Here is a 20,651-nt window from a genome sequence, read left to right on the forward strand (position 1 = left end):
GTGTGTGTGTGTGTGTGTGTGTGTGTGTGTTTAGTTGTGTGTGTGTGTGTGTTTAGTTTTCCCCTCATTTAAAGGCTACTTTGTTATCATCTGTAGATTCCTGTACACCTTCTCTGAAATCTGGAACTGTCTGCTTTTTCTCTTGCTGCTGACGGCAAGGTGGATGCTCAGAGGCCTTTTCTTCTTCCCCACCTCCTCCCCTGTGTTACAGTGCTTCAGTTCCAGAGACCTCTTTGCTGTGCACAATTTTAGCGACCAGTCCCAGATTGGGAGGAGGGAGTTCCAGGAGTTCTGCCCCACCATCCTGCAGCAGCTGGATTCTAAGGCCTGCACCGCCGAGAATCAGGAAAACGAGGAGAATGAGCAGACAGAAGAGGGGAAGCCAAGCGCCATTGAAGGTAAGCTGGGAGAGGAACAAGGGGGCAGGGCGTGGCCTCCCTTGAGTGCTGGGGCCGATCTGATGGTGTGTCTTCCTGATTATTTAAGCCAGAACCAGGTTCTCCACATTAGGAAGTAAGAATTAATGGCTGTGTGTGGCCTTTTCAGCACTCACAGACCTGGTATAGGTTGGCCAGACTCTCAGGCGGCATAGCTGATGAATGATCTGTGTGGGACTTTCTGACCAACCTTGTGAATGATTTTTTTGTTGTTGTTCTTTTTTTAAACCCAGTTTTCATTAAACCACAGGGAGGCCAGTGCCTGGAATTTTTTGGTTTTTTTAGTTACTATTTAAGGCTCAGCAGAGTCTGCCCTTGAACCATTTCTTTTTTCCCCCTCTCCCCATGGCTATGCCCTAGCCATACTGGGCCACCCTGGTTTGTGAGTGTATGAAATTAGTTAGGTCCCTGATTGTCTTTAATAAACCCTACAGGACTGGAGGGTGCTATTTCTATACCCTAAGTTATGTCTCATGATGGTTTTTGCTGACATTATTTAACACACATGTGGTCAAACCTTTCATGTTCTCCTGTCTGTCCATCTAAAAGGTAAGCTGCTTTCAGATAGCAGCTTTGGTGTATTCTCAGGTTTGTCCACCATTCCTAGCAGAAGGTGGACTCAATAGATCTTTGCTGATGGGGGCTTCCTCCCCAGCTACCTCCTCACACTTGATTTGGGCTGGACACACTAACGCCCCAGGAGAGCTCCCACCCTCAAGTCTGTTCTTGTTCCTCCACAGTGTGGGGCTTTGGTTTCCTCAGTGTGTCACTGATTAACCTGGCCTCTCTCCTGGGAGTTCTCGTCCTGCCCTGCACTGAGAAAGCGTTTTTCAGCCGCGTGCTCACTTACTTCATCGCCCTGTCCATTGGAACGCTGTTCTCTAACGCGCTCTTCCAGCTGATCCCGGAGGTGCAGTAGACCAGAAACACGGCAAACCCCTCTCTTGCGATGCGTCCTCTTTGCCTCGCTGGTCACAGCTGAGCCTTCTTTGGGCTAATATTCCTACATCCTGTGTTCTGAGGCATCTGATTGCCACCTGAGAAATTAATTTAGCCCTTCCATCAAGAGACACAATTACTTTCTCCCTCTGGGTCGCAAAGGCCTCCTCTCTCTCCTTGGGGTACTCAGGTTTGCTTCTGGTCACATCAGGTGGTGTCACACGCAAGGTTCTGAAACACTGACCTTCCCTCATAGAGAGCTGGCCTCCGTGTCATCCCTCACCGTCATTTGTCAGGCCAGAAACGGAACAGTAGTCCTGGATGGTCCCCAGGCCCGTGGTACACAAGCCCCTCTGTTCCAATAAGGAAGTCGGCAGCGGTTGGGTGAAGCCACCTAGAATTCCTCTGTTGGAATCAGATTACCAACCAAAATGAATGATGATTCTAGTTTTAAGAATCCTAGTTTGTTTGTTGTGTGATGTGGGTTATTTTGTTGTTGTTGTTTTAAAAAAATATTAGATCTTAATTTGTAGCAGAGGGGCCCTCATAGAATAAAGATTAAGTGGAAACCAAACCCACTGTAAAGTACAAAATAAGAAGGGCCCTCGGCTCTTCACACCTTGCATTGTGACCTAGTCTTGATAGGATCAGAATTCCTGGTACCCTTACTTGACTGTTTGGAATATTTTTTTTTTTTTCTCACAGAGGAGCTATAAAAATAAGGTCCAAGCTGACAGCCTTTTCAGCCCAGGCCAGGACGAACTGATCTTCAGACTTTTGAGGACAGAAGGGTCTGCATTTCATAAAGTCCTTGCCAGAGGCTTTCCATCTCTCCTAATCAGAAAACACAGACCCGAAGAAGGTTCCACATGGGCCTCTCATGCCTTCCCTGGGTCTTCTTTGTAATGAAAGGAAAAATTCTGATTTTAAGATTCACCACTTTTGATGTCCTCTCAACATTTCTCATGAGTCAACTAAGCACATCTCAGAGGAAGGCTTCATCTTGGGCTATATTTTTTTTTTCAGCTCCAGACATGTATTTTGTTAATTTAAGGATTTGAAATTAATTGCCTCATTGCTTGTTCAAATGGAAATGAAATCATTGTAAGATCTCCACCCCCATGGCTCACAGGGAATGTCTCATCACAGCCCAGTGTGTCCGGCCTCATCTGGACTCAACGCCCAGGATGTGGGGCACTGGGAAATGCCACATGGAGTGCCTTTATGACCTGGTGATCTTGGAACTCTGTTCTCTATGCCCGAGTCCTCCCAAAAACCAGTGGAAACTAAAAACACTGAGAAATTAGAGAAATGGAATATTGTGGCAATTGATTATTACTTGATCCCCACCCTCCTTCCCAGCACACCTCGCCTAGCTGTATTTTGTCCAAACCAGACCACATGCAGGTTGTGCTGTTGATGTCTACGTACACAACACAGATTGGATGTACACAACAAACATGGCAAAATAATCCATCTGTTTCCACTGTTCATGCTTCCTGTTGAAAGAGTCTTCGAGTCCATGGTCTGTTCTGAGCGCCTCTATGATGGTCTGATCACACTCAGACATGCCAGCCACAGCGCCCTCCTGACCCCACTCGGTGCCTGGCAGCCAGGCATGACATGGGCCACCACAAACAGTAGGGCTGAGAGTCACAGGGCTCCAAGGCCACCTTGAGTTCCTTCTCATTTCTTCTGAACTGATTGGACGAAATTTATCAAATTTGAATCACTAACAAATTTTCCATTTCTCTCTCCCTCCCTACTTGTCTCTCTCTGGTTTTTTCCCTTTTGTTTTCTTTGTTAATATTCACCAAAACTTTCCTTGTTGCCTCCCCACCCTCTCTGCCTTCCCGCCCCTGAATGGTGATTGCCAATGGGACTTGTCCTTGTCCTGGGTGGGGCTGGCCCTCCCTCCCCATGGCAGTGTGGGGATACGGTCTCCTGTGTGTGACCGTCATCTCACTCTGCTCCCTCATGGGGGCCAGCGTGGTGCCCTTCATGAAGAAGACTTTTTACAAGAGACTGCTGCTCTACTTCATAGCTCTGGCGATTGGAACCCTCTACTCCAACGCCCTCTTCCAGCTCATCCCCGAGGTATGACAAGCCAGGGCTTTGTCATGTAGGAGCACTGTCCTGGGGGGACAGTGGGAGGACCCTCTGTTTAGATAGAAACCACAGAGAGGAGACCTTGGGGTCCTTCCATCTTCCATGGTGAAGCTAGGACTTTTTTCTAGATAAGAACTAGGAGGGACGGCTTACTGTAGGTTAAAGATCATTGATTCTAGATACTTAAAGTAGAGAAAATAAGAGAACAAGCCTTGTGACGATACCCTGAGGATTTCACACCCACTGCTGCTGCTGAGCTCATTTGGACCCATCCGATTTAAGTGAGTTAACATTTGTAAACACTTGGTGCTTTTCGTGCCTGTTGTTGTTATGTGCAAATTAGAACTGACTTAGCTGACCCTCCAGCGAATTTTCAGAGGCTGTAAGTCACATGAGAGTAGATGGCTCCTCTTTCTCCCTTAGAGCATCTGGAGAGTTTGAACCACATGCCTTTGGGTTGGCAGCACAACTCTTGTTGTTGTTGTTGTTAAGTGCTGTTGAGTCAAGTACAACTCATAGCGACCCTATGACCAAAAGATCTGAACCCCATTCTATCCTGCACCATCCTCACACTTCCTGACACACAAGAACCCATTGCAGCAGTCACCATGTCAGTCCATCTGGTTGAGGGCCTTCCTCTCCTTCGCCAACCCTTCACCCTTCCCAGCATTGTGTCCCTCTCCAAGGAATAGCCCCTCCTAGCAACATGCCCAATATATGTGAGGCAAAGCCTCGTCATTCTTGCCTTCAAAGAGCACTCTGGCTGCACCCTCTCCAAGACATACCGGCTCGTTCTCTTTCCCGTCCATGGGATGTTCAGTGCTCTACTTCAACATGACAGCTCAGTGATGGCAATTATTTTTCTGTCATCCTTATTCATTTTCCAGCTCTCAGATACCACTTCTTGTTGTTGTTATATGCCGTCAAGTCGCTTGCAACTCATAGCAGCCGTGTGTACAACAGCCCTAAACCTTGCTCTATCCTGTTCTAATCTCACTGCCTCTGACACACACATCCCGATTATCCCAGCCACCAAATCAATCCACCTCATAGAGGGTCCACCATCCCTCCACCATCCCAAGCATGATGTCCCTCTCCAAGGACCTGTCCCTCCTTACAACATGTCCAAAGTATGTCAGACAAAGCCCCAGAATCCTTGCCTCCAAGGAGTAGCCTCTCTAGGAAGAATCTGTTTGTTTTCTTGGCAGTCCAGGGTACATTGAATACCCTTCTCCAGCACCACAGCTCAAAGGCATCAATTCTCCTTCTATCCTCCTTAGTCATTGTCCAACTCTTTGATGCATAACAAGTGGTTGCAAAGACCATGGCCTGTATCAGACGCATCTTAGTCTCCAGAGTGACACAATTGCTCTTCAGTACCCTGGAGAGGTCCCTAACCACAGACTTTCCCATCGCAATATGTTTTTTGATTTCCTGGCTACTGGTGCCAAGAGTGTTCACCGTGGAGCCAAGCAGACTAAAGTTGTACTAGACACCTAATAAATATATGTAACTGATGAGCAAAGAAATGTCAGTTAGTTAGATTACTTTATAGCTCCTGTTTGGAGCTTTTGGCATAGAAGTGTATAAAACACATCAGAGAAGTTCATAGATCTCAATAAAAAAATCCATTTTCCTCAGTGAAGAGTTTGATGTCATAGATGATAAAGCTCAGTCAGATTCCACATGCACTGACCCTTTGCCCCTTCTGCAGAAGGTAATGAGCAAATTTTCCATTAAAGGGGAGGGGCTCTTTCTATTCCTAACATTTGCTTATTAGCGTATGGGATATTTTCTCTTGATTCGATGCGACATTGAACAAACATGAGACCTGAGACCTTTTCATTAAGGTGTTTGACAGGCCTGGACATAGTTGTAATTGCAGCACAAAGATGGCACCACATGCTGCTGTACAGCACTTTTGGTCTCCAAAATGCCATTGTGAGTGTCCTCAGTTAATCAACTGTGACATCTGTATAGCAAGTCCATTTTTCACTTCAGAAATGAGGAGTCTTGCCTGCCCAGCATTCACTAAGTTAGAATCCTGGTTTATAATCTCTAAAAACCGTACTGTTAAATCCTGCCATCCATCCTGACTTTTGTAGAGAGGGATTCTTTGCCCATTTTAACTTCCCTTTTCCCCAGGGTAACTTGACACCTGGAAGTTTGGCCTCTGCGTCTTTTGAAAACTACTTCGTGTCATGCCAGTCTCATCTCATAGTGACTCAGTGCGTGCCGAAGGAGAATTATGCTACAGAGATTTCAGGGACTGATTTTCATTTTTATTTTTTGGAAGTAGATTGCAGGTCACCTCTAGAAGGACCCATTGTCAAAGGACGTCATCCTTTCAGTGCATTTGTATCCCTTAACCATGGTACTGTCTGTGGATACCAGCACACTATACTCAGGATACTGTTTTATCCTTTTAAAACAGAACTAAAAGACATTTTACTTTTTAAGCAGCCTACTGCTTAGGACTACTTTTATCTTTGACTGTTTGTGAGATGCCTGGCATATTTTCAAGTCCTGTTGCTTGTCAGAGAACTGAAGTGCAGGTCGTCTGGCACCTTGATCTCCCCCCACAGCTCAGAAACTTAGTGGAGAGAGGAATTCTCCTGATTTCTACTCTTACTCTTTTTTCCATGAGTTTTTTCCTCCCCTCTAATAATAATTGAAGGAAACTCTGATAGCGTAGTTGGTAGGGAGCTGCACTGTAACCCAGAAGCCTCGCCTCTCCAGCAGTGTGAGTTCACCAGTGACTCTGAGGTAGGAAGATCAGCTGTCTCCTCCTTTGACATTTACAGCCTTGGAAACCCAGCAGAGCTCAGCGGTGAGTTGTTTCTGACTCCACAGGAGTAATGATTTTTTTGTTTGGGCTTTTTTTTTCTTTTAGGGAAGTTTTCGCCAAAAAAAGGGGGAGTGACCCATGCAGTAAATACAGCCTGCTACTCTGGTTTTTGTGGTCACTAGAAAAAATCAGTGGTCAGGAAGATGGTGCAATTCTGACCATTAAATTGAAGGATGTAGTTCCCATTTTAGAAAGTGTAATTATGCCATCTCCCTCTGTGTTTACAGGCAGGTCAACCAGGAACACGAGATAAAGATGAAAACAGACTTTCTTTCTAAATTTAGGATTCCCCCCCCACCCCCAACAAAGCATGCTCTTACGGCAAAGCTCCAAGAGAAACTAAGACAGAGTTCTTATTAAAAGTAGAAAATAATTTGAGTGATTGTTGAGACTGAAATATTAAAGCCATCTATATCATAAACTAGAATATAGAAGTCACGTTAGGGAAACAGGATTAGATGGCAGGGTTTGTGCAGGAAATCTTTCCTAGAGTCAAGGACGTAACGGAAAGATGAGGATTTTTATTTTCTTAAACTAATTTTTTTTTCCTCCTGGGTCCACAGGCTTTTGGTTTCAACCCTATGGAAAGCTATTATGTCTCAAAGTCTGCAGTGGTGTTTGGGGGCTTTTATCTTTTCTTTTTCACAGAGAAGATCCTGAAGATGCTTCTTAAAAAGAAAAATGAGGTGAGCTGAAAGTGTTGGTCCAGGAAATTCTTCCATTTCCAAAAACCATTCATGTACCTGGGGGTGGCGATACCCTGACACTGTTAATATGAGCATACACTGCGTTCCCCCGCCCTGAAATGGATTAAGAAAAAAAACACATTTTATGAAAATATAACCCCATCTCACCACAGAAACTAACAGGCAGTTAGAGTGGGTCAGAGACTAGAGCTATTAAACAGCAATTTATCCCCTTGTTTTTCCTTGATATTTTTCCTTCCCCTGAGAGCTGTATCTTTAGAAAGTGGGAGAAGGGCTGGATGAATTCATCACATTTATCATATATGTGATGAAGTTTGACCACAAAGAGATGAGACCGATCGATGGTGGTTGTTATGGTTAGCTGCTATTGATCCAGGCTGCTGCCTGATTCATGGCGATCCTGTGCACCTACTGAATAAAATTCCTATCCCTGCACCATTCCTCTGATCAGTTATAGATAATTTCTTTGGGACCCATAGGATTTTCATTGGCTTTTTTTTTTCAGAAGTGGATCACCAGGCCTTTCTTCCTAGTGTGTCTTAGTCTAGAAGCTCTGTTGATGCTTGTTCAGCATCATAGCAACGCAGAGCCTCCACTGCTGGGTGGGAGGCTTTCCATGACGAACATTGCCTGCATTTACCACAGGGAAGGCAAGCATACGGCATAATTACTGCTACCCCAAGTCCACAAGTCTACATTATAGTCCACAAAATACCTTTAATGCAGGGTGAAATGAATCCTTGCAAAGGAAAAACTCTTTAGAGTACTAGGAGGGTGGCTGCATTAGTGCTTACCCTTTGAAGAGGACCACATTGATATATATGTATTTAAAACCAGATCCTCACACTCGGCACAGCTTTATGATGCACCTAAATTCCTCTGTGCTGCTGACAGCCTCTACGTTGATGGTAGGGATATGTAATGGTGGTCAGTAAGTCTTAAGGTTTTGTGAGTGTGTGCTCCCAACTCCTCTATCCTGTGTCTGTCCAGCATCACCACGGGCATAGCCATTATGCCTCGGAGACCCTTCCTTCCAAGAAGGACCAGGAGGAGGGTGTGACAGAGAAACTGCAGAATGGGGATCTGGATCATATGATTCCTCAGCACCGGAACAGCGAGCTGGATGGCAAGGCCCCAGTGATGGATGAGAAGGTCATTGTGGGCTCACTCTCTGTCCAGGTCAGTGGTGGCCATGAAGCAGTAATAGCACTGATATTCCAGGCCTACCTGGAAGGTGTATAGTCCCTAGTGGTAAGGAGCCTTCCTACCAACCTGACGGGATGTAGTTCAAATCCCTCAGCTGCGCTATCGGGGAATGACGGAAAGTCTCCTCTCATGCGATTTACTGCCCTTCAAAACCTGCTGGAGAGTCAGTTTTGTGTCGGTTCTGACCCCATGGTACTTAACAACAATAATCTATTTTGTAGGACCTTCAGGCTTCCCAGAGTGCGTGTTCCTGGCTAAAAGGAGTCCGCTACTCTGATATTGGTACTCTGGCCTGGATGATCACCCTGAGTGATGGCCTCCACAATTTTATTGATGGGCTGGCCATCGGCGCCTCCTTCACCGTGTCTGTGTTCCAAGGCATCAGCACGTCCGTGGCCATCCTCTGCGAGGAATTTCCACATGAGTTAGGTGAGTGTGCAGTGCATCTGTCCCTGTAGTCTGTCGTACAGATCATTTCTCACTATTCTCCCTCAGAATGCCTATTGTAATAAGTCACAGAGTCTCTAAGCTGTGTGAGGAAATACCAGGAGGCATAAGACATTAACACTTCCAGCTGCTTACTGAAAGTTTAGTGCTTAGAGTTCACCCAGAAACACCTTGGAAGAAAAGCCTGGTAACTTACTTTTTATCAGCCATTGAAAACATTGTTGTCGGAGTATCGTTCTCCTCTGATATACGTGTTTGCCATGCATTGACATCCATGAAATTGCTTTAAACTAATGTTTGTGTCAAATGACCATTTCTTTTTTTTTTTGTGAGACCTGAAGTATAAATTTATATAAATACATTTTTATTGATATTTTAACAAAAGTTTACAGAAAACATGGATTTCTATTCATTATGGTTGCACATTTTCCTCCCAACCTGCCTATTTCACTTTTCTCTTTAAACAGATTCCTTCATTGTTGCAAAATGACTGTTTCTTAACAATCAAATAAGTGTTAATTTAAAATAATATTACATCCTGTGCATTGGTTATTTACCTCTCTTATCCAAATGAAGTAAGTAATAGTACCTACCTCATAGAATCATTGTGAGGCATGAGAAGCTCTAGTGGCCTAGTGATAAGAAGCTGTGCTGTAATCCCTAAGGCACGTGGTTCAAATCCACCAGTTACTCCATGGGAGAAAGGTGGGCAGTCTCCTCCCATGTGATTAACTACCTCTGAAAACCCACTGGAGGGTCAGCTATGGGTCATTTCCAGCTTGACAACACAGAATCACCACCTCATAGACTCATTGTGAGGAGTGGGGTTAATAAAATAGTACCTACATCATAGAATCATTTATGTGCCATACACTATTCTAAGTTTTCAGTAAAGTCTGTCTCCTATGTCCCATCTTCCAAAGGCTCACATGTATACTAGAAGAGTGAGTGAGGATGAGCCAGAGGTGTCTCTCCTATTGCTTCTAGTTAGAACCAACCTATAGCTGACCATTCAGCGTGTTTTCAGAGGCTATAAATCACATGAGAGGAGATTGCCTGTCGATTTCCTAGAGTAACTGGTGGATTCAAAACACTTTGGGTCAGCAGTGCAACTCATTATCCACTAGACCTCCAGAACTCTTTAGGAAGTCTGGTACTTATTTTATCTTTTCTCAGTTATTGTTGTTGTTGTTGTGAGGTGCCATCAAGTCGGGTGCAACCCATAGCAACCCTATGAACAATAGATCTGAACCCTGTCCTATCCTGTACCATCCTCACACTTCCTGACATGTTAGAGCCCATTATGTCAGCCACCGTCTATCCACCTGGTTGGGGGTCTTCCTCTCCTTCGCTGATTTTCTACCTTTCGTGAGCATCATGTCCCTCACCAAGGATTAGCTCCTCCAGGCAACATGCCCAAATTATGTGAGGTAAAGCCTCATCATCCTTGCCTCCCTCTCCACGACATGCTTGTTTGTTCTCTTGGCAGTCCATAGGATATTCAGCACTTTTCTTCTACACCACAGCTCAAAGACCTCAATTCTTCTTCTGTCATTCTCATTCTTTGTCCAGTTCTCAAATGCATACCAAGTGATTAGAAAGACTATGGCCTGAATCAGATGCACCTTAGTCTTCAAACTGACATCATTACTCCTCAAAAATTTGGAGAGGTTCCTAATTGCAGACTTCCCCAGTGCAATACATCTCCGTATTTTCAGACTGCTAAAAAAGAAGATAGAGGGAATATACAGAATCACTGTACCAGAAAGAAGTGAGACTGAAAAATTTCCGGAAGTTCCATATGAGCAGGAGCTTTGGTAATGAAAGAAGAAGTGGAAACTGTATTGAAGGCATTGACAAAAAATAAAGCCCCAGGAATCAACAGGATACTGATTGACTTGTTTCCATTAACAGATGCAACCCTAAATGCACTCAACAGTCTATACCAGGAAATTTGAAGGACAGCTGTCTGGGTAACAGATTGGAAAGGATACATTATTTGTTCCTATTCTCAATAAAGGTGATCCAACAAAATGTGGAAACTGTCAAACAATATCATTAATAATATCCCATGCAAGCAGAACACTGCTGAGAAAAAATTTTTTTGCTTTTTTTATACCTTTTTTTTATTAAATTTTGTTAATTTTAATGAACAGTTACAGAGATTTTGGGTTTCCATTCATTCATTGTTGCACTATTTTCTCTACCCTCCCCCCAGTTCGTTCCTCTTGAAAGTCTGTTTTAATTGTCCCATTGCCACAGTGCTTGTCAAAGCCAGTTCTGATTAATCTCCTTTGTCAGTGTGTCCTTTGCCAAAAAATACTGGAGCAATGCATAGATAGGGAATGGCCAGAAGTTCAACCAGGATTTAGAAGAGGCCATGGCACTAGGGATATCATTGCTAATGTCATATGTATCATGGGTGAAAGTAAGAATACCAGAAGAATGTATGTTTCTGCTTAATTGACTGTGCAAAAGCATTTGACTGTGTGGATCATAACAAGTTATGACTAACATTGAGAAGAACTGGAAACCCAGAGCACTTGTGCTCATGTGAAACCTATACTTAGACCAGCAGGCTGTTGTGTGAACAGACAAGGGAATACTACATAATTTAAAATTAAGAAGGGAGTGAGTCGGGGCTGTATCCTCTCTCCATACCTATTCATTCTCTATGCTGGGCAAATTATTCAAGAAGCTGGACTCTATGAGGAGGAATGTGGCATCAAGATCAGAGGGAGACTCGTAAAAACCTGCGTTATGCAGATAACAAAAGCTTGCTTGCTCAAAGTGAGGAGGACTTGAAACACTTGTAGCAGAAGATCAAGGAATGCAGCCTTCAATATGGGCTACATTTCAAAGTCAAGAAAACAAAGATTCCGGACTGATAGGCAGCATCATGATGATGGAGAAAAGATTGAAACTGTCAATAATGTCATCTTACCTGGATCCAAAGTTAACACCCTGGAAGGTACCAGCAGTCAGGAAATCAGGAGACATATTATCAGTGTTATAGTGTAAAAAATATGGACCTTGGCTTTTCTGTTTATTGGCTTGTGACTTGGAGCAAATTCTTTTACTTCTCTCTGTCTAAACTTGTTACTGAAAATCACTGTTCATTGTAGTTATGAGGGAAAAAAGTACCTTCTATTTCACTATCTATCAAAAGAGAAATGAGGCCATTTCTCTTGGCTATTTTAAAAATCCTATGACTAATTTTCAGCCTCTCAGCTGGAAGTACATGGCCAGTTTTCCCCATGGAGTCAACTCCTGAATTTCAGATGAAAGAGACTTGGGTTTGTCACTTGAATCTCAAATCTGTGCTGTTTGTGATATTTTAACCCAGACTTTATCCATAGTTTGTGCAGTCCTCATCTTTTATGCAATATTCTCTGTCTTCCAAAGACCTCGTGTGACTCTCCTTTCAACATTCTTGTTCCTCCACTGTAGGTGACTTTGTAATCCTGCTCAATGCCGGCATGAGCATCCAGCAAGCTCTCTTCTTCAACTTCCTTTCTGCCTGCTGCTGTTACGTGGGCCTGGCATTTGGGATCCTGGCTGGCAGCCACTTCTCTGCCAACTGGATCTTTGCACTGGCCGGAGGAATGTTCTTGTACATTGCTCTGGCTGATATGGTAAGTCTTTCACACTTCTAGTTCATGCTATGCGAACAAAATTGGACCAGTTAATTAGCTGGATGGGAGACTGCTAACAGGACATTTCTGAGGTTTCTGTTTTGTTTTTTATACCAGCTTGGTTGAACTATCATTTACATGCTATACACTTCACCTTTAAAAGTGTGATGGAGGATTAATCTTGGGGTTGTACAGTTTGATGAGTGGGGTGGGAAGGTGAGGGAAATTGGAAGAATCTGGTGTGAAAACAATGTATTTAAATTTTGTAAATAAACAAGTATAATAAAGACCAAAAATAAAACATGCATATATGTGAAAGTGGCAGTTGGTAACATGAGGATGGGTGAGTCTGACTTCCTCACTTTTTAAAGGGGAATTGTCCCCATCAATAAAATCAGTAGTATTATACGGATAGCTCCATGCACCTTTTCCAGAGACTTTCTACCCTCACTGGGTCCAATGTTCATTGCTACTTGACCCACAGACTTTACTCCCAGTTATGGGGTTTATTATGGAAATCGGTTGGGGACTGAGTTCGGCAAAGAACATCATACAGTGCAAGTCCAGTGTTAGACCAAGCCAGGTTAACAAGGCAGGATTCCTCAGTTAGTGAAAGTCCAGGTTCGATTCAGCAGCAAAGCAGAAATCTATTCCTGTTAGTACATTTCAGCAAAGATAGTAAGAATTCCACGGTCCTATTTAAACACTAATTAAATGAAAAGTATGATGCAAGACTTGAAGGAAAGAAGTCTGCTCAGTTACCCTGCCCTCAACAAACAGCATTAACAAGTAGTACTTTGGTTTGCTTCTTTTATTGTTTCAGTGCATTGCCGGTTTTTTGTTGTTTGTTTTGTTTACTTAGCATTCCCCCCCTGCTCCATCTCAATGCATTGTTTTTAAATAGCTTTAATTACATTGAATTTTGCATTTTTTTACCTGATTTCTTTATCTACTTACTATTCCAAAAGCATTTTTTTCATGTTGATAATCTTTGAAAACATCCTTTCTAATAATGGTATTATTTGGTAAGAGAGGATATATATCTTCAGCGCAGAAATAAGATCTCTGACTCAAAAGGAAGTCACGGTTCCCCTCCCCCAATTGCTTTCTACAAACCTTTCATCATTTTCCAGAGACTGTACTCTTTTTTTTTTTTATTAGAAGTATGTGAATGCATACATTTTAATCATTGCATTAAATTTTAATTTGGTAATGTAAGAGCTGATCTGTTCATTTTTAATTGTAAAAAGAGCAAGAGCCATGTGGGGATGGCCATATCTGACCTTTATCGACTTCACTAAGGGGAACTGTCCCCAGCAACAATGTCAGCAACACAAAACTAGTTCCAGTGAAGTCAGTCATATTTCCCATGTTCCACTCTCTCTTTCTCCTCATCTCTACACCAATCTTAACTGCTTTACTGAGTCCAAAAACCTGTTGTGATAGCTCACAGGTCACACAGAAACATATTGGGAAGTCAAAAGGCTCTAATTCTAGCTTACAGTAGCAGAATACAGTTAGAACAGCTTCTGAAATATGTTCACAGGCACCTCAGCCTTGAGCCTTTTAGTTTAGGGCCAGTGTTAAAATATTCTTAATCCTACCAATATTGGCTCTCCCCCACCGTCTCCAAGTTGTCCAATAAGTTTAAGCAAAAGCTCTTAGCTTAGATCTGGTCCTTTCCTTGAGGGGTAACCGACCCACAGTCCACTTAGTCTCATGTCAGGTCTCTGGTTCTCCCCTGTGAGTGCTAATGGCTGTTGCTCTGGTGTTGCATTGTCTTGCTTGCTCTTCTTTGCTGGTGGTGAGGTCTTGTCTTCTGCTTCTGGATCTGCTCAATTCCCTTGTGGTTTGGTTATTCTCATATTTCTGCCCATCCACATGGCAAAAGTCGAGGAATGACTAGAAAAGTAATTTTGAACACATGTATAACTAATAAGATTGATTTCTTTTTTTTTTCTTTTCTTTTTTTTTTTTGGTGTTGGGGGAAGCATGCTTGTGTGAAATCTCCTTTTGATAAGAATACTGACCGTCATGCCCCACCACCCTCCATGAAGGAAGTCAGCTCTTCTCCTGTGGGGAGCTCATTGCTTGAATTGGGGTATCTCATCACTGTCACCTGCCTCCCTGTTGCAGAAATAAGCGTCTTTGAATCACAGCCATGCTATAGTTCAGTGTTTTCTCCCCTTACATAGTTCCTTAATTTCTTAGAGAAGTAACAGCATCATGGTAGTAAAATATTTTTTGAAAGTTTTTTTGAAAGTCCATAGTAAACAGTTTCTTTTAAGCACAACACATTATAGCCAGCCTCCAGATATATCCAAGCCACAGAGATTAACTAGATGGTGGTAAAGCCGTGGTAACCCTCGGAGGAAAGGGTTAGCTGCTAATGCTGTTAATTGATCTTTGTAAATCAGAGGTGTGGATATATGTATGCCTTTGTCTGATTTTGTCCTGGACTTAAAAGGTTCAGAAGAGAATTCCAGCTCTGTGTTTCTGTTACTTTTCAGTTCCCTGAGATGAACGAGGTGAGCCAAGAGGATGAGAGGAAGGACAGTTTCCTCATCCCCTTTGTCATCCAGAACCTGGGCCTCCTGACTGGATTCACCATCATGCTCTTGCTCACTATGTATTCAGGGCAGATCCAGATTGGGTAGAGCCTGCCAAGAGCCAGGGGGGCTGGAAGTGGAGCCCTTGGCTGCCCGAACCCTGGTCTCAGGACTCCTCATCTGCGAAGGACCACAGAAGAGGCAGTTTTATTAAAAACAGACACAGACTGTTAGTCCTGCACTCAGATGTAAGCTGTTTTTGAAAATGCTCCATCCTAGGAATAAGCTGCGCTGGTAACCATTCTCTAGGTAGTGCCTCTCAGCCTTGCCTTTCCCTCTTCCCAGAGCAACTCTGGAACCTGAATACGGTTTAGAAGACAAGCCTCACTTTTTTCCTCTGGTTACCCTTGTCTCTCTCAGCACTGAGAGATTTTGAATCCTTCACCATCATATGTAAATTATATGGTCAGTGGTCATAACTTGGTTAAGAAATATCAAGAGCTGAACCTATAATTTGGAGACACATGAATCTAAATAGGCCATCCTGGATCTCAAGACAGCCCACTTTGGAATGGGTGTACCTATTTTTACAGAGAAGTTATACAGAGTCCCTCCTGTGTGTTCACAATCTGTTCAGATGCTTTTAGCTCCTCACTTCCTTCAAGGAGAACAGAATCTGAGAACATACATGCTGGGCAAGAGGAGAAGCAATGATAATCCTGAACGAGAATGGAAGTAGCCCTGGCAGGTGTGCCGTTTGGGGTGCGGGTCTTGGTTTTGTGGCAGCACCTTTGGTATTCCATGGCTGTTCATGGGCTGGCTTGTAGACTTAGTTGCTTGGCTGCTGTTTCACGGATTCACATGGGAAGGAGGGAGGAAGCTACAACTGGTTGGTTTGCTGTGGTTTCCACTTCTTCACTCTCATCCTCTGAGATGCTTTTTAGCCACTTCCACAGAAGCACATTCTAAGCATATTTAAGATGCACGTATTAGGAGACAGCACAAACTCACTGCTCCTAGTCAAGATGGCTGCAAAATGGTCAGCTGGCTTTGAAGACTGGCGTGCAGTTTATGCTCATCCTAGACACGGCTCATCAGAAATGGAATTACTGCAGGCAAGATTCAGAATTTTCTCATGACATGAGTAAGAAAGGGTGAGTATTAGGAAACTCTGAGATCTGAGGTCAGAAATTTGGATTAACATGGCAGATGTTTGCAGCGACTGATGGTTCAACGAGTGGGCTCTTAGTAGCATTGTCTAGGTTACCGCTTCCTCCCCTATCCCCCAAACAAACACAAAAAAGTTGAATCCTGTTTAGATTTGTTAATTGCTCTAGTTCTCTTCAGAAGATGGATGGACATTCTTGTCTGTAAACTGTTGGCCAGCCTCAGGCACTGTGGAGCTTTCTCCTTCGGTCTCAGGCTTCAGGGGGAGCTACTCTCCAGGTTCACTAGGTGAATTGATTTATTATTATCATATTGATAATGTGAGATTCTTTAGCCACTTTGGGGAACCATTCTCTCCAGAAGCCTTTATTCGTGGTGCCCACAGTTGTAGCCCAGGGGCTGTGTTAGCAAACTGTGTGTGTCACTGATAAGAGTACTGGTTCATTACCAACACCTGCGAGTTTTTCTGTCCTTAAGCAGAAAACCTTCCCACTACATAATAATTAGAAGCATCTATTTTGTTCTTTCTTCTTGGGGGAACTTCCTTCCTCAGGCCAGAAATATTTCTTAATAAGAACATGAGAAGGTAAATTGCTGACAAAGCTCTAGAAGTTCTTTCTCTTTTCATTGATGGCTTTAAGAAAAAGTTGAAAAAGAAAGAAAACTTTGACTATGAAGATTACAAGTTAAATATCAGGATTACGCCTGATAGGATTATGGTCTGTTTTTTTTTTTAACCAAAGAAACAATTCCTTGGATGATGGAATCTCAGTTTTCATATTCTCATTATTATTATTATTGTTACTGTTTCACAATAATTCTCTCTCTGTCTTTCTCTGTTTTCTTTTCCTCAGAATGCTTCCAGGAGCCTAGCAGAAAATAACGCTAGTAACTAGGATCCTAGAATATTTTGCTTGACTTAATTCACAATGATGTATTAAATGGATAAATTTAGCATTCCCTGTCAATCCTGTCATTCCTTAAAAGTAGCATTTGTCTTGGAGGAGTGTCTTAAGAGTTGGTTGGTTTAGAAGAAGAGGTCAAAATATAATAGTTAACAAGTTAAAAATTGTAACAGGATGCTTTTACTATTCTTGCATACCTGTATTAACTTCAGAGTTGTTCAGCAGCGGCTGCTTTGAAGGGAAAGTCTTTAATTGGTGCAGAGGCCAGAGCTGGGGCTTGGGTGGGTTGAGCCCACTCAAAATGGTTCAATTGCTCATGTGCTGCCACTAATGGCAGTTTTTACTAAGTTTTTAAAATGTGGCAATTTCTTGTTGACTTTCAAGTGTGGAATTTGCTGTTTTAAGCATTTGTACATATTATATAAGTCTAAGGAGTAGCAGTTTATTTTGAGGAATTTTCATCCCTGACGTTAACATCTTTAAACCTCTCTTTTCTCTGGATGAACCAGCTCCTGTTAACTTGAGCAAGAAAAGTATAGTCCCGTGTAAGAGTGTTAACCCAGGGAGAGTCTCTGTCACTTGTCACTGCTCCCTGGCATGCAAGTTGCCTTCTGCCCTTGTCCTAAAAGGCATTGTGTGTCTAATGTCAACTTGAGGCTACTCCTCATGGGTCCTCCCCTTTGGGTTAAAAAAGGCTTCTCTAGGTATCCTGAAGTAATAATATCCTTTAGCCAGTCCTCTTTTAAAGAGATGATAATATGCTTGAAGTATGCTTCAGAGAAAAAAAAATTTCTTTTTTAAAAATAATAAAACTGTCCTTGATTTTTGCAAAAAGATAGGTTAGGTCTTTATTGTTCATACTTCCCTTTACAGTTCTGCAATTCTATCACAGTATTTTTTTAAATAACTCAGGTGTATGGGGGGGGAACCTTATGTGAACTGTAAATGTTTTATTTGTGAGATTCTATAAATAAAGCTATATTCTGTAATTGTTGTGCCTCCTATTGTAATCTTTTAAAGTTGTTAATCAACTTTCATTGACCTGTAAGGGACCCTGAGGACCATGATTCAGGGCTTGGCTGCTAATCAGAAAGCTGATGATTTCAAACCCCCACACAGGCTTTTCAGTGGAAGAAGGGTGTGCCGCCTGACAGCCTTTGGAGCATTTCTCTCTAGGATCTCTGTCAGTCAGAGGAAAGCTGACAGTAATGGGGTTCTTTTGGTTTGGTTTGGTTTGGGTTTGGGTTGGGTTGGGTTGGGTTGGGTTGGGTTGGGTTGGGTTGGGTTGGGTTGGGTTGGTTTGGGTTGGTTTGGTTTGGTTTGGTTAACCTGTGGTGTAGTAAAGACAGTTGAACACAAGATGGCAGTGGTGCCTCACTGTCTTTCAAAACAGTTTTATTCTTCCAACCTTTGTTCTGAATATAGGCCTATCTGTATGCTTTGATTTATTGAGCTAAACAGATACTGTTCTTCTCCCCCCCTCCCATACACACGCATACACAAATGGAAGATTTGTGAAATCCTGTGTCATTCAAGTCTTTTTTTAAAATACGGATTTATTTACAAAGTTCAAATCCATTGTTTTTCATACAAGATCCTTCCCATTTCCTTCACCCTCTTACCCATCAAATTGTGCAACTCTGTGATTAACACTCCACTCCTCTACCCATCCTCCCTAGCCCTCCACTCCCTTTTCATTTTCCCCTTTAAAAAAGTCATTCATCTTTGCGTCCACGCGAGGTTGTGGAGAAACTGGAACCCTGATTCACTGTTGGTGGGAGTGTAAAATGGTGCAACCCCTGTGGAAAGCAGTATGGCGCTTTCTCAAAAAGTTGCAAATAGAGATACCATTTGACCCAGCAATTCCACTACTGGGAATATACCCTGAAGAGACCATAGCTGACATCCAAGCAGATATATGCACACCCATGTTTATTGCAGCTTTGTTCACAATAGCAAGGAGTTGGAAACAACCTAAGTGCCCATCAACAAAGGAATGGCTAGAGAAGCTGGGGTATATTCGCACAATGGAATACTATGCTGCATTAAAAAACAAGGAACTCATGCAATATTATTCAAAATGGTTGACTCTGGAGAACATTATGCTGAGTGAAATATCCCAGTCACAAAAGGACAAATATTACATGATGCCACTGTTGTAGAATGGGACTGTCCTTGGGGTTGGGGAGAGACTGAGTAAGATGGGTTCAATAATGTATACTGCACTGAAACAGAGGAGGGAGAGAACCATTTAAAAGAGAGATAGAACTGGGTATTTCTGTCATCACAGGACACTAGAGCGAGGGCTACATGGTGGAGGGGACCTGGGGGAGGGTTTGTAAAACAATGAAAGAATCTTTTCTTTTACTTTTCCATAATTTTTGGACTCATGTACTTATAACTTGTTAGTCAAATTTGTGTCTTCTAGGTTACAACACCCCCATGATACATCTTCAAGGATATGAACATGTACAGCCAAGCACAATCAATAAGAGTGCATCTAAATTCCAAAATCAATCTCCATAATAGTCTATGTGTTTCCTACTGCCAAAGGGACCCTTTAGAGTAGTGAGAGAAGATCTTCACCCTGAAACCCACAGCGTCCCTTTTCAGCAGGAAGTAGCTAAGAGAATACGCCATCCCCTTTTCCTTATGACTCAGGGTGAAGTCTCTCTCAGGGAGGAGTGATAGGGAATGGCAAAGGACACACAAAGAAGATTAATCAGAACTGGCTTTGACAAGCACTGTGGCATTTGGACAAGAACAAACTGGGAGGAGGGTAGAGAGAATAGTGCAACAATGAATGAGTGGAAGCCCAAAATCTCTAAATGTTTATGAAAATTAATAAAATATAATTATAGGAAAAAAAAGTCATTCATTGCTGCATAATTTCCTCCCTCCCCTCCACCACAGTCCGCTTTGCTGTGCACCTCTTATTCTGGACTGTGTCATGCAAATATGCCTAATCATATATTCCTTTAAACAGTTCTTTCCTTCATCTGTTCCAGTGTAGTGCTTCTTATATATCCCTTCCTTTTTCGTTTTCTCCCAACCCGCGTGTCAGTCCTGTTTTTTAAGTGACACCATGCAGTATTTGTCCTTTTGTGACTGAGATATTAAACTCAGCATAATGTCCTCCAGGTTCACCCGTTTTGTATAATATTTTATGAGTTCCATGTTTTCAGTGCTGTGTAGTATCCCATTATATAGATATATCACAGCTTCTCTAGCCATTCGTCTGTTGATGGGCTCTTGGGTTGCTTCCATCTCTTTGCTATTGTGAACAATGCAGCAATAAACATGGGTGTACAATATATATGTCTGGGTGGAAGTTCTGGTTTCTTTTTTTTTTCCTTGTCATGTACCATCAAGTCGGATCTGACTGGCACAGGAGGAGATTGCCCCTCCTTCTCCAGTGAAGCATCTGCTGGATCTGAACCACGTACCTTCAGGATTGCAGTGCTGCTTTTGCCAGTAGGTCACCACAGCTCCCTATGTTCTGGTTCCTTTAGGATATATAGCTAGTAGTGGAATTGCTGGGTCAAAGGGTATTTCTATTTCCAACTTTGAGAAAGTGCCAGCCATACTGCCTTCTGTAGTGGTTACACCATTTCACACTCCCACCAACAGTAAATAAAGGTTTCGATTTCCCTACAAGCTCACCAGTATTTGCTGGTTTTGCTCTGTTGCACTTTGCTGTTA

At 42.7% G+C, this 20,651-nt stretch overlaps 1 protein-coding gene across 1 annotated transcript in view; it reads left to right on the plus strand.

The window, feature by feature from the left end:
* The window catches only part of SLC39A14 (solute carrier family 39 (zinc transporter), member 14), an 18,582-nt gene extending 3,597 nt beyond the window's left edge, over positions 1-14,985 (plus strand). The window contains exons 2-8 of the mRNA XM_006884831.1: positions 212-398; positions 3,304-3,473; positions 6,897-7,019; positions 8,031-8,219; positions 8,468-8,675; positions 12,144-12,328; positions 14,839-14,985. Of these exons, the coding sequence (XP_006884893.1) occupies positions 212-398; positions 3,304-3,473; positions 6,897-7,019; positions 8,031-8,219; positions 8,468-8,675; positions 12,144-12,328; positions 14,839-14,985 (1,209 nt within the window). The remainder of the gene's footprint in view (positions 1-211; positions 399-3,303; positions 3,474-6,896; positions 7,020-8,030; positions 8,220-8,467; positions 8,676-12,143; positions 12,329-14,838) is intronic.
* The last annotated feature ends 5,666 nt before the right edge of the window (positions 14,986-20,651 follow it).

The sequence above is a fragment of the Elephantulus edwardii genome, unplaced genomic scaffold (assembly GCF_000299155.1).
Source record: "Elephantulus edwardii isolate Elephantulus edwardi_28Jun2011 unplaced genomic scaffold, EleEdw1.0 scaffold00038, whole genome shotgun sequence".
Taxonomy (NCBI): domain Eukaryota; kingdom Metazoa; phylum Chordata; class Mammalia; order Macroscelidea; family Macroscelididae; genus Elephantulus; species Elephantulus edwardii.